The 14,523-nt window shown below is 42.5% G+C and overlaps 1 protein-coding gene across 2 annotated transcripts; it reads right to left on the bottom strand.

Moving 5' to 3' along the window:
• Positions 1 to 289: 289 nt before the first annotated feature.
• clic5b (chloride intracellular channel 5b) lies at positions 290 to 14,451 on the bottom strand. Of its 2 annotated transcripts, none has more exons than XM_070849486.1 (6): positions 13,770 to 14,451; positions 4,738 to 4,847; positions 4,507 to 4,632; positions 3,783 to 3,889; positions 3,335 to 3,516; positions 290 to 1,920 (listed from the first exon to the last, which is right to left on the bottom strand). In XM_070849486.1, the coding sequence occupies exons 1-6, from the start codon at positions 14,364 to 14,366 to the stop codon at positions 1,756 to 1,758; spliced, it is 1,287 nt and encodes a 428-aa protein (XP_070705587.1). In that variant the 5' UTR covers positions 14,367 to 14,451; the 3' UTR covers positions 290 to 1,755. The 2 variants fall into 2 exon arrangements, with proteins under 2 accessions (XP_070705587.1, XP_070705588.1); XM_070849487.1 differs by lacking the exon at positions 13,770 to 14,451 and adding an exon at positions 8,332 to 8,700.
• Between the last annotated feature and the right edge of the window lie 72 nt (positions 14,452 to 14,523).

The raw sequence follows: 14,523 nt of genomic DNA, 5'->3' as shown, positions 1-14,523 counted from the left end.
GCATGGAAGCCTCTATTTAAGCCTGTCAACGGTCATCACTCTCTCTCCCTCCGTCCTCCTCTCTCTCCTTCTCTCTCTCTCTGTTATGATGGAGAAACAGACCTGCACCACTGGATTTGATCAACTCAGTCAGGCACACTTAACCCTTCTCAGGACCAGGATCCAGTTTCCACCAGCACCTTTGCTATCACTGAGACGTACCACTCACCCCTCCCCTTCATGACAACCTCGAAAGTATCATTGCTGATTGATCACCTAGCTGGAAAAGAAAAGAAAAGGCAGAAGCAGATTTGTGAAAATATTATTTTATTTGTAGAGCTTCGCAATGAGCATGGCTCTCAGTCATCATGCTCCAATTTCATATCATATGTTTGTCCAAACCACACAAGAGCCTTATGGTTCTTCAAGGAAGTCTCGCTATAGTTGCAGCGTGACACCAAGCCAAAGACGATAAGCCCCAAGACAAATTTCCATCCTCCTCCGCGTGGACAATGAAACTTTTGAACTTGAACTTTAGGCTGCAGATGGTGATAGACTCCTCAGAGTGGAGGAAATGTCTGTATGATGAAGGGCTGGAGGGCACGGCTCCTGACCATTGTGGACCTGGCCTGGAAGACGCTTTTCATCGCAGCACTAATGGCTCTCCCTAATCAGGCCTGATTGGAGCTGCTAAATAAATACTCTCTCCATTCATAATATCATGTGTAACTTAAGACAAAATCAATACCTAGACGGAACACTAATAGCTAGAGGCAGAACAAATGTCTCGGCTCTGGCTGCAACACATTTTTCAGAATGAATCCATCAGTGACATTGGCATGGATTTTTGATACTCCCAAATAAAGGCACGTAGTTATTTTCATATCTTAAATCTCTTGCAATCTAAAACAGATTCATGCATGCAAACAATCCAGAAACAATCTCTGTTCTAAGCTAAATCTTTTTTTTTCTTCTTTTTTTTTTCAAACTAACATCGCCGAGCATATAAACTTATTTTCAAAATCAATCTTTCTTGAAATTAATCTTTTAGAAGCAGGAGTGAATTTTCAAGATATGTGTAAGCTTAAGGAAACAAAACGACGACAGCAACAGCTACAGTAAAGAATGACAAAATGAATCTGCAGGTCATAACAGTCATATTCAGCAAACATTTAGCGTCAGTCAGCGATCATAGATGAATCGAGGATTCTCCCCAGGAGCCAAAGCTTGATAATAAACACTGGAGTCAGACCAGTTTTCTGTGGGCTTAGGAATAAATAAAGTGAACGACCCTGACATCAGCAGCCTGTAAAATGTTTGGCCGTGTGGACCAGGGGGAGTATGTATGAAAGAGAGCTTTGTGTTGTGTGAGAAATAAATACAGACAGACACAATCATGTTTGAGTCAAAGTGTTATGTCAGAGGTTTCGCAGCAGTAAATTTTAAATCTGGTTTGAAACCTGTGAATTAAGTTAAATATGGTTGATTCATCTTCTGCTCAACTTCTCTTTTGCTGCATCTGTTTCTGTAATTGCAATGCCGTATACGCAATGTGAGCTACTAAATCTCTGAGATCCATCACATGTGGATTTGTAAAGCAGTAAAAGCCACACAGACATCTGCAACATCTGACCTGTTTGTGACAGACAAAAGACTTAATGGAAATGCCACTGAAGAAGACCCAAAATGACAGTCACATGTACGTTTGAACGGGATGTTTTTTAGTGTGTTGTGTTACTAGTTTATTTCGTTTGAGCTGGGGGGTCGGTTGGCGAGTTACTTGGCCAGTCTCCTCGCCACGTCTTTGTAAGCGGTCTCGATTTCTGAGTCAGCAGCACAGGTGTTGGTGAATTCATCACGTGTGTAGGCGTTCTTCAGGTACCGCCACACGCCCGACATGTCTGAGGGGATGTCGTAGTTGCGGTACTTCTTAGCAACGACCTGGGAGAGAGGGCAAAGCTGTAACTTCTACGTGAACTGAAGATAAACTTGATTTATCTCGTCAGACATTTAAAATCCACCCTTGGGCAGTCTCATAATTGTACCATCAGTTTATGTTCAGTGCATTCCACGAAGTATTGTGAGATGAGTTGTTGCATTTTATATTTTTGTAGCCAGCTTTCCCTCAGCCTGCCTCATTTATTGCCTTTTCAGTCAATAAATAAAAGAGTAAATGACTTTCAAACCCCTCCTGGTTGTTTTCTGTGCCGCATATGTTGAAGTGAGCACTAGCAATAGCGGCTTTGTCCAGGAAAAAAGGAGAAGAAATGCAAAACACTTTTAGCTGTGAGTTGCTACAGCTGATTCAAATTAACTTAAATTATTCTAATAAACACCATTAACTGCTCTGTGCAGCTAATGCTAATACTAACATTAACATGATAACATGCTCACAGTGAAAATGCTAACATGCTGTATGTTGTATGTATAGAAGGTACGATGTTTAACATTCACCATCCTGATTTAGTTTTCCAATAAGAGCTAAACACAAAGTTAAATGGGAATGTCATTAGTCTAGTTATCTGGTTATAGACTGTAGATTATTCATAGTGCTAGAAGAGAAGTCAGGAGGTGACCACAAAAGAAGTGGATGTAACTTTGAGGTCTGAAAAGTGAAGCCAATGCTCAAGAGCCTTAAACCTGCTTTCTTCCTAAAGGCAAGCAGGGGGCGACTCTGCTGGCTCCAAAAAGAAGTCTGGTTTGTATGGAAGTCTTTGAGAGAATGAACCTTCTCACATGAGTTGTTACTTCAGTAAACATTTTCCTGAAGACTTTATGGTCGCAATGGCTTTTTTCACATCTTCTTCAACACAGCATGATGTTCATTTAGTAAATTATGGTCCAATTTAGAGTGAAATGGACTATAAAGAAGGTTATGCTGTGGCAGAGGACTACTTTGTGACTTTGTCACTTTTGGCTCCAAAATCAAGCCGTTAAACCAAGATGGTGATTTTGAAAATGCTCAACTTGAGGCTTAAAAACAGCGGTCCACAAACCAAAGGCTGACAATATGGTGGCTACGCCCACTTCTTTTACACATTGTGTGTCTGTGTCAGTCCATCTAATAGTCTCTGAGATATTTCAGTTTAGACCAAAATGTTGGACCTACAGAACAACATGGCTATTTCTCTTGAGCTTTGATGCTAGTCTGGTTAAATGTATGTATGTACCATCAAGTCTAGTCTAATTTTATATCTCTAAGTGAAACCATGTTATTTTAGCATTAGTTTTTTGTAGTTGAATAAATATTAGATGCAGGAATGCTATGTATGAAACAGGAGAATGTATTTTTCTCCATTGTTTTAAATGGTATTAACATTAATCAGTATTTCCTCCAGGTGCACGCCCTCTTTACCTTGACTATGTGCAGTTTAGGCAGCAGGTTGCAGTCTGCAAGGGTGAGCTCGTTTCCATCAAGGAAGCATCGGTTGGAGCCCTTCTCCTCCTCCATGCTGTCTGCATCGATCTCATCTGGCAGGGGGCTGTTCAGGTAGTCGTCCAGCTTCTTCAGGGCCCTGGTCAGGCCTTTCTCTAGGACTAAACACACAAGGCACACACATAAGTATGGACACAACACTGCTGGAAAGTAAAAGTGACATTCCCTGTACAGTGGGCGCCTCACTAGGTGGCAGCACAGCAAAACATGAGTCACAGCAGGCCTCAAACAGTGGACTCTGCTACAACCTAGTGGAGGGGGATAATAATGAGCTTTTTTCATCTTCAGCTGTGTGTGTGTGTGTGTGTATGTGTGTGTGTGTGTGTGTGTGTGATTGGGTGTAAATGGCACAAAATGAGCAGCCCACCAGCGTTGGCCTCTGGTTTGGTGTTCTTGATGTAGGCTGAGAACTTGGCAAAGATGTCATTTCCAGCTGTGTTCGACTCTCTCTGCTTGGCGGCCAGTTTGGGATACCTGAGCAGACAGGAGGGGGAGGGTGTATGGGGGGAATGGCGGCGGGGGGAGGAGGAGGAGGAGGCAGGAGACGCAGTCAGAGACGCAGTCGGACCAATCCATCTGGATAGCATTAACACCTGGACTGGAGCTCGGCTCAGACTGAAAACATGTTACACACTCGCACCCAGTTGGCCGCCCGCCCCTCAAGCTCTCTCACAAGGTCCATTTATAATGTAAAAAACTTTGCAGGCAATAAAATAAAGATTTAGTTAATCTGGAGTTTTTCTCTGTACTGCTCACACACTGTTGTTTCTTTGAATTATTCAACCTGTTGCTGTTGTCAGTGACACCCAGATAATTAAGGTTTTTGTTTTCAGATATGTGCAAAAGTACTTGAGACATATATATATAGTCATTCACAAAAGATTTACAACAGCCATAAACAACAAACAGTCATATCGGTTAACCTTAGTCTTCAAATGCAGCACATATTCACTCTTATTGGTCTGAAATGTTTCCTGTCCTTTCAACTGTGTTGCTCAAGTGAAATAAATCCACCCAAAAGCAGCATGTGTGTAGTCAGTGATATAATCTGATGCTATAAAGTGAACTGTAAAACCTTCATGTTGAATTACTTTGGAGGACAGAGCGTTTCCTCCAGAAACTCCTCAATCTTGTTGATATCGGTCTTGACCTCTCCGTTGAAGGTCAGGAAAGGAGGGTGTGTCCCCGGGGCCAGGTTATGCAGATCTGCTGGCTTTCTACAGAGGACACAGAGAAAGCAGTGTGTCACGTGAGGCCCAGTGAGCGCATCAGTGTGTGTTTGTGTCCTGGAAGCTTGCGTCCCTCTACCTAGCCTTACTAACCTTTTGAGGTCGACGGTGGTGACGTTGAACACGACTCCTTTGAGCCAGAGGATCATGAAGAGACGCTGAGAGAAGGGACAGTTGCCGATGCTCTCTCCATCGTTGCCTGCCTGCACGCAGACAAGACGATAGCAAGTCAGAGCGGCGAAATGTGACATTTAGCAGGAATATGGTGCACACAGGCAAACATACACATACAGTGGAAGCATTCTGATCTTCATCTGTGATGAACAAATGCTTTCCAGAGAATAAGATAATCAGAGAACAGGTTAGTTGTCTCGCTCCAGGTCAAAGGGAGCTTGAACCTAAGCCTTCATTATGACCGATGTTCCCTCTGCCTGCTACACCAGCTCTCTGCTGTTGGGAAAGTTCTTGGCCGCAAGGTTGTCTGTCTGAGAACCCAGCAACCTCGCCACCAAAAATTAAATACATATTGGATTTACCTGACTGTTATCTTTGACTTTTGTTTGACCAGAAAGGTTGTTCAGAGACGCACCACAGGCTGTGCAAGGGCAAACACTACACAAGCTTAAACACATAAACACGTCACCCATAAATCCCTGATACATATTTATGATGAGGTCAGACAAAAACTAAGAGTACACTGTGAGAGCGTCAAACAAAAACTGCGTACGCTTGCTGTCAGGTTAAAGCATTTTAAAAAGCCTCCCACTGAAAATAAAAACTTTACATTTACTTGAAATGCTTTTGAAATGAGTTCATACATGGCTCAACAGAGAACCATCTCAACCACTGAGGATAAAGCTAGAAGTGAACCAAACATGAGTTGTAAGTTTTTCTCCCTACAGCGACACTACTGATATAATCACTTCCTCTCCGTCGTACACTTGTATGTTCCAGTGGTGTACACACTGTGAGATCATGTGTCGGCATGTATGCATACACAGCAGAGCATTAGAAGTGACACCTGATCCTCTGGCCCAGCTGAATTATGCATAGTGATTCCATTACCTGGTTCACTGGCCGACAGGGCACTGAGCGCAGGGTCAGACCTGCAGGCCTGCAGCCACAGAGGGGATCATAACACACAGCAAAATAAGTGCACTGACCTCAAGGTCAGCAGAGATTTGACAGTGGAAATTCCTTCATTTATTACACGAGTGATTTGGAAGTTAAACTTTCTCTACAGCATTTAAGGGACCAGAAGATTAATTTAATCGTGACATTTAATTGTTACGGACTTTGAAATGGCCCCTATCATATTACATTTGCTCGGATGAAGCTCTTCACTGGAAAAGATACTACCCTGAACTGGAAAACATTTTGCTATTCAGTACATGTGCCCAACACTCCACTGCTCCTAGTAAAGACCAGAAAACAGAGCCGCTGCTCTAAAAATAGCTGAGTCAGCTGTATGTGCGCCAGCCATTGATGTAGTGCTGTCATGCTGCCTGAGAGCATGTGATGCTTCTGTCTGTGCATTGTTGTGGCGAGGCTCAGCAGCACGGCGGTAACACAATACACAGACGGTGATAATAGCCAATCAACATCTAGAACATGGAGGACAAAAGCTGTCAGACACAACTGGGCCTGTGGGCACAAGGAACGTGAGTGCATGGAGCCGCTGAGTGATGACGATGATGAGTGGGTTCCTCTGGAGGCAATGTTACCTCATATGATATATCACACACACACGCATGTGCACTATACTATTACTTTGTTTTTGTGCCCTCAGTTCGTCTTGATGCACATTTTAATGCAAATAAAAGGTCAATGTATCATCAAAGCAGTGTAAACAAAGCAACTCCTCTTGTTTTTATGTTTCTTGTGGTTTTAAGTTTGTCTCTAATTAATCAATCCTGTAATATTTGGCCATTAACTCTTTCACACTCACCTGTACAGATGCACTTTGTTCCATGAGAATGATCCAGGCTCACAGTAATAAACTGAATGAATTATTAGTTGCTGTTTCAATTCCAGTGTGCAGTTTTCTTTTCTAACGCACTTTATAAAAACTATTTCAATGGGGGTTTTTTTGCATTAAAATAAACTTCATTGCATATTTTTCCCAAAAAGTATCATGTTTTCAAATCATCTGAGCTTTATCGCAGCATGTCACTACAAAAAATTCATATTAGAGTATCAGAATTTATACATTTCTGATTTTAATCCTATCACAAATAAGTGGCACAAAGACATTTTTGAGCTGCTGATCCAGCAGAGGCTGAGATATCCTGCTTTCATTCTCAACTACTGGTCAAGCTTCAAAAGTTCTGTATCTCATGATGGAACCAGTCACATTTCTTTTCATCTGAGTCCCCACTGTCTGGTAAACATGTTTCAAACTCCACATCCCTGTTTGCACGACTTTCTGTTGCACGGCTGGTCTGCCAGTCCTAGTTGAGAACACCCTGATGACCTGTGGAGCCACACTTCTGTAGCATTGTCTAACAGACTGTGTGGTAGTTTTCATTTGATCTTGATGTGAGGAACTGCTACCCATGAGGGGTTTATATCTCACTCCTGAGATTTATCATTGGTGTACTGATTTAGCCTGTGATCATGCTGCTACATACTTTCCTACAAGGTTTAGATCCTCTCTCTCCTTAAGTGGAGCAAAAATAAAAAGAGGTACGATTCACAAAATGCGACAAATATACTGTTGCATGATTTGAGGAATAGATTGAACAATGAGAGTTTGTGAAGGGCTGAGGGTATAAACGGAGGCACAGCCATGTAGGGTAGCTCCCTGTCCTTCTAGGTCACATCTCAGATATCAGCATGAGGAATAAACTAACAATAAAGCTGCAGCTGCTATGGAAACCACTTCATATGCAAGGTCCGTGCATCAGACTGACTCTGCACTTAACTAGCTGCAGTATCTTTGCTCTAAAGAGTTCCACATAGTGACTGAAACAACAGAGGAACATTGAGAATGATAATCCTTGAAGGGGTGTTGCAAGCCGACCGCGTGTCAGTGAACTTTCGGTTACCTAGGAGGTGGATTGGCTGAAAGCACCAGCTAATTGAGTCAGTGCATCCAGGCAGCACATCAGCAATGAGCTTTTCCACCTTCCTCCACCTCACCTGCCTCAGGTATATTCACCCGCCTCTAACATTTCCCACAGGGCCTCAAGTGCATGTAGTTACGGTGAACAAAACAACGCTGAAGGTGGCACTTCCAAACTCATACTTTTACCTTTATTTTAGGTGATAATCTGGAGCATCTATTGATCACAGCCCAAACCTAATGCAGGAATACTTAACAGATTGTGAGTGAAGAGAGTTGGCCCACAATGCACAACTAAATCAAGTGTAAAATCGGCATCATCCTTTAAAAACGTCTGCTTTTTACTGTGTCAGCTGGGGCAGGGGTACCAGAGCAGAGCCCTGGTGTGAGCCTCCCACCACCAACAAGCAGCTTCAGTATCACTGTCACAACAATCCTGGGTTCAACATAGGGAGCAGCGCGCCTGTGCCACTGTAACTCTACCTCTACTATTGAGTTACATGAGCTTTCCGCAGCAGCACACAGTAGTGCTGTACTAAAAATCCTGCTGATATACTGTTTCTATCCTCCATCAAAACTTATCGTTACAAAACACTGTAACCATAGCTCTGTCTCTGTCTTACCTTGACAAAAAGTTCGATATCAGGGTCTCTGTCTTGACCGTTAGTGGACATGATGCCTGGTTCTGGCTGTCACCTTGATTCTTTCTTTTCTTAACTACAATCCTTTGCTTATCCTTGGAGGGCTACATTCTCCAGGAAAAGATGAAAAGCAACCAAGATATTTTCTCTGAGATTATCCTCTCTCCGCTGACAGTGATCCCTCAAGCCTTAAGAAGCTGTATTTGGTTTCTAGTCTCTGATTCAAGATCTCCACCACCCTTTTGGTCCCATAAAGGCCGTCTTCTCCCTTGTTTTGTGTCCTGAAGGTGAGGCTGAGAGTCGGTCCAGGTGGCAGGCAGAGCCCTGTGCTCTGATTTGGACACAGATGGAGCGCAGAGCTAGCTCTCACTGACTCAAAGTAGAAAACAGGTGTCAGTCTATACCAGGGGGTGGAGCCCCATCCCTCTCTTCCCACCGCTGCAACCAAACTCCCCTCTAACACACATCCCCACCATCACCTCCGCTCTTATCTCCCTCACCTCTCCTAAACTGCTCATCTCACTTTCTTGTTTTTCTCTGGTGACGTCGCTTCTTGGGGTCAGATCAGGTTTTCCCACATACATCTCAAAATAACAGAAATATCATCGCAAGTATCATCAAGTTCAAAAGCACTGGATGATGTTTCTGTCACTTTTTGGCTGTTTTTGATAGAGTGAGCGGCACCATTCATATTTAATGTGTGTTCACGTGTCTGACTGGCACGGTAGGGCAGGTTATATTTGATCACCAGTGTGAGACCTGGAGAAGATTCCTCTGTGAATTATTGATGCTTGGCTCTGGTTTTAAGGCAGGAACTGGCTTTAATTTACAGAAATAGTGCCTATGTAGGGCAACAAAAATAACAGCAGGTCTGACTGCTAATTTTTTATCATCACACACTAAAGACAATGTGTGGCACTCCCTGTTTGCTTCATTAAAATGGGCACAGAGTTCTGAGAAATATTCCCAAGAATAAAACCTCTTGTCATCTGTGAATTTGGAAGTCAGATGAAAGCAGAAAAAAGAACTCATTTTTGTAACTGGTTCTATTTATAGAGCAGCCCCCTCTCCTGGCTGACACACCAACATGCAGCACAAACCAATTACTGGGCCACTGTGGAAGAAGGAGTTCATTATCAGTGTTTATGAGGGGAAAATGTTGAGTAGTTTCTAAATGTGTTATTTTAGTTTCTTGGTGGGTTTTTTTTGTAAAGGCCTTAATCAAAGTCACAATTTCACAGCATCCACATGATGAAAACAACACGTGATAATGAGCAGAGCCCAAAGTCTTTTCTAATTTAGATCTCACACAGTTCAGTGTTTCATCTACCAAATGTGGCAACAATAAACAAAAGACTTCAATCCTTATGGGTACAACCACATATTTCTAGCATCTTTTACAAGTACAGACTGGAGAGTTTCACTTATTTTATTATTATTAAAGCAGTAAATCTTTAAATATAATTATATAAATTACAGCACTGATACCTCTCTCATATATGTCGGATAAATATAAAGCTACAGCCAGCAGTCAGTTAACTTAGCTTAGCATGAAGACTGTGTAGCAGAAAGGGGGGAAAGAAAAAAAGTACATATTAGCCCTTTTTTTTTTTTTACCTTGACAGGAAATGAAGGTGAGGAGATTAATGAGACACACCTGTGAGCCGGGGAAGTGGAAACAACTAACAAAAGCAGCATGGAGGAGAGCAGAAAGAGGAGTGAGAGGGGCTAAAGGAGGAGATAACTCAAAGATTAATCCAGTTTGTGGACATCTTAACTCTAAAAAGAAAACCAGTGACGTATATAAAAGCAAACGGAGTGACAGTTGTTCACAAAACATTTCCTGAGTAACAAGGTGCTGCTGAAGTGAGCTGGATGGTGGAGCGGCGGATCTTGTTTGGCAACAATAAGATAAGTCTCTTTTACTGCAACACACACACACACACACACACACACACACACACACACACACACACACACACACACACACACACACACACACACACACACACACACACACACACACACACACACACACACACACACACACACACACACACACACCAGTGAACTGAACCAAACTGAACTGCATTTATTCAGATTTGACAGGAAAAACAAACTGTTCGCTCCTTGAACACATTCACACATCATCTCTTTAACTAAAAGATTATCTGGAGTAGTTATTTAAATTATTCAATTAAAGGACATTTGATTTTTATATCACGGCTCTTTAAACTGAATTCAGTTTTATTGATTTAATTTTTCTTTGTGAGAGACTTTGTATTTCAGTAATAACCACAACATTTGATTTAGTTACTATTTAGTTAGATTTTGTTTTGCCTTTTGATCTTGTGCCTTTTTGTAGATTCCTTCTCGATATTAACCCTAGATCTGCAAAACTGTGACAAATTTGGTTAAGATTGGGTTTAGGAGTAGGTTGGGATAAGGGCTAGCAGGACACAATGAAAAATCTAATTATGACTCTTGATTAAATTTAAGTGACGGGGTTAGGATTATGATTATTTTCCTGTCTGGCACCAGACTCTTACTCTTACTTATGCTACAACTGGAAACCAGGGTGAAACAGCTAAACAGGCTCCGTCTAAAGGCCAAGAAGTAATCAGACACATAACTCCACATAGAACTGCATCTTGTTTTGTACCATATTTCTAAAATACACTATTAGAGAACATAGAAATGTAACAAAATGACAGATTAAATCATTGATTTTGATTAAACCTTTCTTGGGAGTTAATGACGTTCATGCTCATACGTTCAGTGAAAAATGAGAACATTCAGTTAGTGTTGGACCATAATTTCTATTTCCATTTTGTTCAGTTGTGGTTACTCAAGATCGTCTAACTACGAGGGAGCAGCGGGAGTAACAGGTGGTGGGGGAGTGACATCACAGCACGCCTGGGAAAAACCAATATGGTTCAGCATTTAATGGGCCTTAGAAATAATCAAAACTATAAGCTTTCTGCAAGCAATACAGTTTAAGTTACGTGAATAAACTTTTATTAAATAAGTCTGAACATTTATTAACATTTCTATTTAAATGTGTCTTTAAGATCAAATGATATGGAGAGTTTTCTGTTTCCAGTGTGCTGCAGAACAACAAGGCTTCATTTAACATTAAGGTACTGGGACAGAATAATCTGTTGATGCTTGCTCATGTGGGGATTCTTGAATCCTTAATTTTGAATTCTTGAATCCTTGGGTCTCTCTTAATTAAAGAGTTTGGTCTAGATCTGCTCTTTTATTGAAAGCGTATTGACATGATTAATTAGTGCCATATGATTAAAGCCGGATTGATTGTTTAGTTGTATTAATTATTAACAGGCCTCACATGACAGCAGGAACGATCCAAATCATATCCATAACATCACCTCCTCTTATGGAGCACAGAGGAAGGTTTTCAGCAGTCATATATTTACCAAAATGTCAAACTATTCCTTTAAGGATTTGTAAATCCTTGATGATCCTGAAATCATTAAGGGTTTAGGGGAAATGGCCTTAGTGTCCTCTTGAGACAAAAGGAGGCTCAAATCACTGACTCACTGGGCTAATCATTCACCCATAGATCAAATAGTAACAGATATTTGGAATCTTCACTCACACACTCCCCAAATGTCACAACCCGACAGTCTCGTCAGTATAAGTACTGTCTTAATGTGGCTCGTTAAATGAAGCATGAATGACAAACCTTATGAATATGATTAAATAACCATCCAACGTGACAGGTACCACTTCAGTATCTTGCACAGTTGCCGTTACATTAATCAGAGCTTGTTATCATTCTGAACAAGATTAAAAAAGGATTGTCCTCACTGAAATTGCTTTTTAGTGATAGTGGTGATAGCCTGTGGTGGACTGGCCTCCTCCCACACTATCACAGGCAGCAGAGGAGGAGCCATGCAGGCCTGGAGTACGGACAGATGATCTCCTTACACTCCTCCTCACTTTTATAGCTCAGCTCAGTTTGGTTTATGGCGATCGTAGAAGATTAAACTGTTGGGAAATCCACCCATGGGTTGGATAAGATGGAGGGCGGGGTGGCATGCGGAGATGAGGCCAAGTATGTTGTCACTTCAGTGGTGAACTTTGGTCTGTGTGTATCATAATTATGATATAACGACATCCAGATATCTAAAAATTGTTTTTGTCCTTTACTACTGTGTTAATAAAATGAGGTGCTCTGGTGTCAGCAGACGTATCCAGATACATCCCAGAAGAAGAACCCTTCTTTATGATCCTCATTCATTATGGCTACTGAGAATTATTCTTTGGTAAAAGCCATAAAATAGACATTCAATATGTTGTTCTTGTGCTATAAAATTGAAGTTAATGGCCCCACATTTGGCAAAGCTAAAGGCGTATACACCTTCTGGGCTTAGTCCAAGTCCCTTTCACTACAGCAGGAAGAAGTTTGGATCATTTTGTGAAATAATCATCCAGATCAGATTGTGAGAGTAAATTTGTGTGCAGGTCCCACGTTTTGATATCCCTACACCTCTTTCTGTTGAAAACCATGACCTTTGCTGATACACTAACTACTGCTGTTATTCAACCTTACAAGTCCTTTGGTGAGCTCAAACTGAGCTCCTTGAGTTCAGCCCACTGACTCTCAATCTCTGTTGCCCAATCAGCAAAGTGACCCCTGCATGTAGTGATAGCGCTGCTCTGCGAGGTCTGCTATCAGAGAAGCAGCAAAGCACACAGTTGGATTTGCTCAGGCATGAAGTTCACCCCCAGTTTCTGAGGCCGTAGGGAAGTTAATTATTACATCAGACTGCCTCCAGAGTAAAGTCACTGTTTCTATGCCAACTTCTTACTGAACTCAATACTTCATCACAGATATTTCTGAATATACGTGTGTTTATCACCAGAACTATTGTTACAGTACATTTGCTTCTAATCTCTGACTTCAGCGTAAATAACCTGTACAACTAGTAAGGCTTCAGCAGGAAACAATGTTTATACTCTGTCATCCAGTCCTGGCACTGCTTCTGATTATTTTATATTATTATCATATCATTATCTCAGGGGCTAATGTGGTGATTAGTCATGTTTTTGGCTCAGACTCGTCCCCTCGTTGGCAAAGTTACCAACATCCCTGTAAACAGACTGATTATACTTTTGGCTATTGTCTCTCAATTCATGCTATTATGCACCAATACTTCTGATCTGTTGTCCATCATGAGTAACCAACTCCAACACCAAAGAAACAGGAGGGAGAAAAAAGGAAAATATCTCAGCACATAGGATAGATACCCTCACTGAGCAAGGAAATACTGCTGAGTTCATCACTAATGCAAGTAAAACAACTCCTGCTGGCCCGTGGCGTGAAGCAAACTGAGGCTTGACCTGGACCGACCCTGAAAAGACTCCTCTGCTGACCTGTGCATCCTTTTTCTCACCTTGACAAACAGAGAGATGTCCGGGTGTCCGGGGTCAGCCGGTGCAGCGCTGCTCTCATCCAGAGAAACACTCTCCAGAGTTTTCAGGGTGTAGTCGACGGACTCTTCCGGCTTGGGGTCGGGGTGGGTATATGCCATCAACATCCCATCTTCCGCGTTGTCCTCTTCCTGGATCCTCGGCTCGATCGGCGGGTCATCGCACGGGTCTCCGGCCGAGGCGGAGGATGCTGAGGAGGCCGATGAGCGCCTGGATCCGTCGTGCGCCTCGCCATTCACCTCCTCCACCGTCACCTCCACCACGGGCTCTGGCTCCACTTCTTCTTCTTTTCTCTCAGCCACTTCTTCTGCCTTCTCCTCTTCATCGTCGCTGGATGAAGAGGACGAGGATGAGCTGTGTTTGTCCCCGTCTCTGGTGTCCATGTAGTCCGGCGAGCTGCGCTCTCCGTCCGCACACGCGTGGACCTGCACCTCGCTGTCCAGCTGCTCCTTCGCCTCACCTGAGTTCTCATATTTGGGCTCTCGGTCGGGGCTGTCAGCGCCTTCTCTGCGCTCTTCATGCACACTTCCCTCATCTATCGTGTCATAGATGTTTTCCATGTTTGCCAGTTTTGTTCTTTTGATCAGACCTGGGGTTTAACGCGGAGGAGGAGGAGGAGGAGTGCTGAAGTGGTGGCACACAGTCCGCCTGCCTCTGACTGACTGAGCACCTGGGCAAATTCCAGTGATAACTCATAAAAGACCTTTGATCCTGCAA

Source organism: Pempheris klunzingeri, chromosome 18 (assembly GCF_042242105.1).
Source record: "Pempheris klunzingeri isolate RE-2024b chromosome 18, fPemKlu1.hap1, whole genome shotgun sequence".
In the NCBI taxonomy this organism is placed as follows: Eukaryota; Metazoa; Chordata; class Actinopteri; order Acropomatiformes; family Pempheridae; genus Pempheris; species Pempheris klunzingeri.
The sequence above is the reverse complement of the archived record's forward strand: the minus strand, read 5'-3'. Positions and strand labels throughout refer to the sequence as shown.

Coding starts and splice junctions, on each gene's coding strand:
- clic5b (XM_070849486.1), bottom strand. CDS start 14,366: ATGGAAAACATCTATGACACGATAGATGAGGGAAGTGTGCATGAAGAG. Junction 4,848..13,769: donor ACATCTCTCTGTTTGTCAAG/GTGAGAAAAAGG, acceptor GTCTGCGTGCAG/GCAGGCAACGATGGAGAGAG. Junction 1,921..3,334: donor CTAAACTGCACATAGTCAAG/GTAAAGAGGGCG, acceptor CCTCTCTCCCAG/GTCGTTGCTAAGAAGTACCG.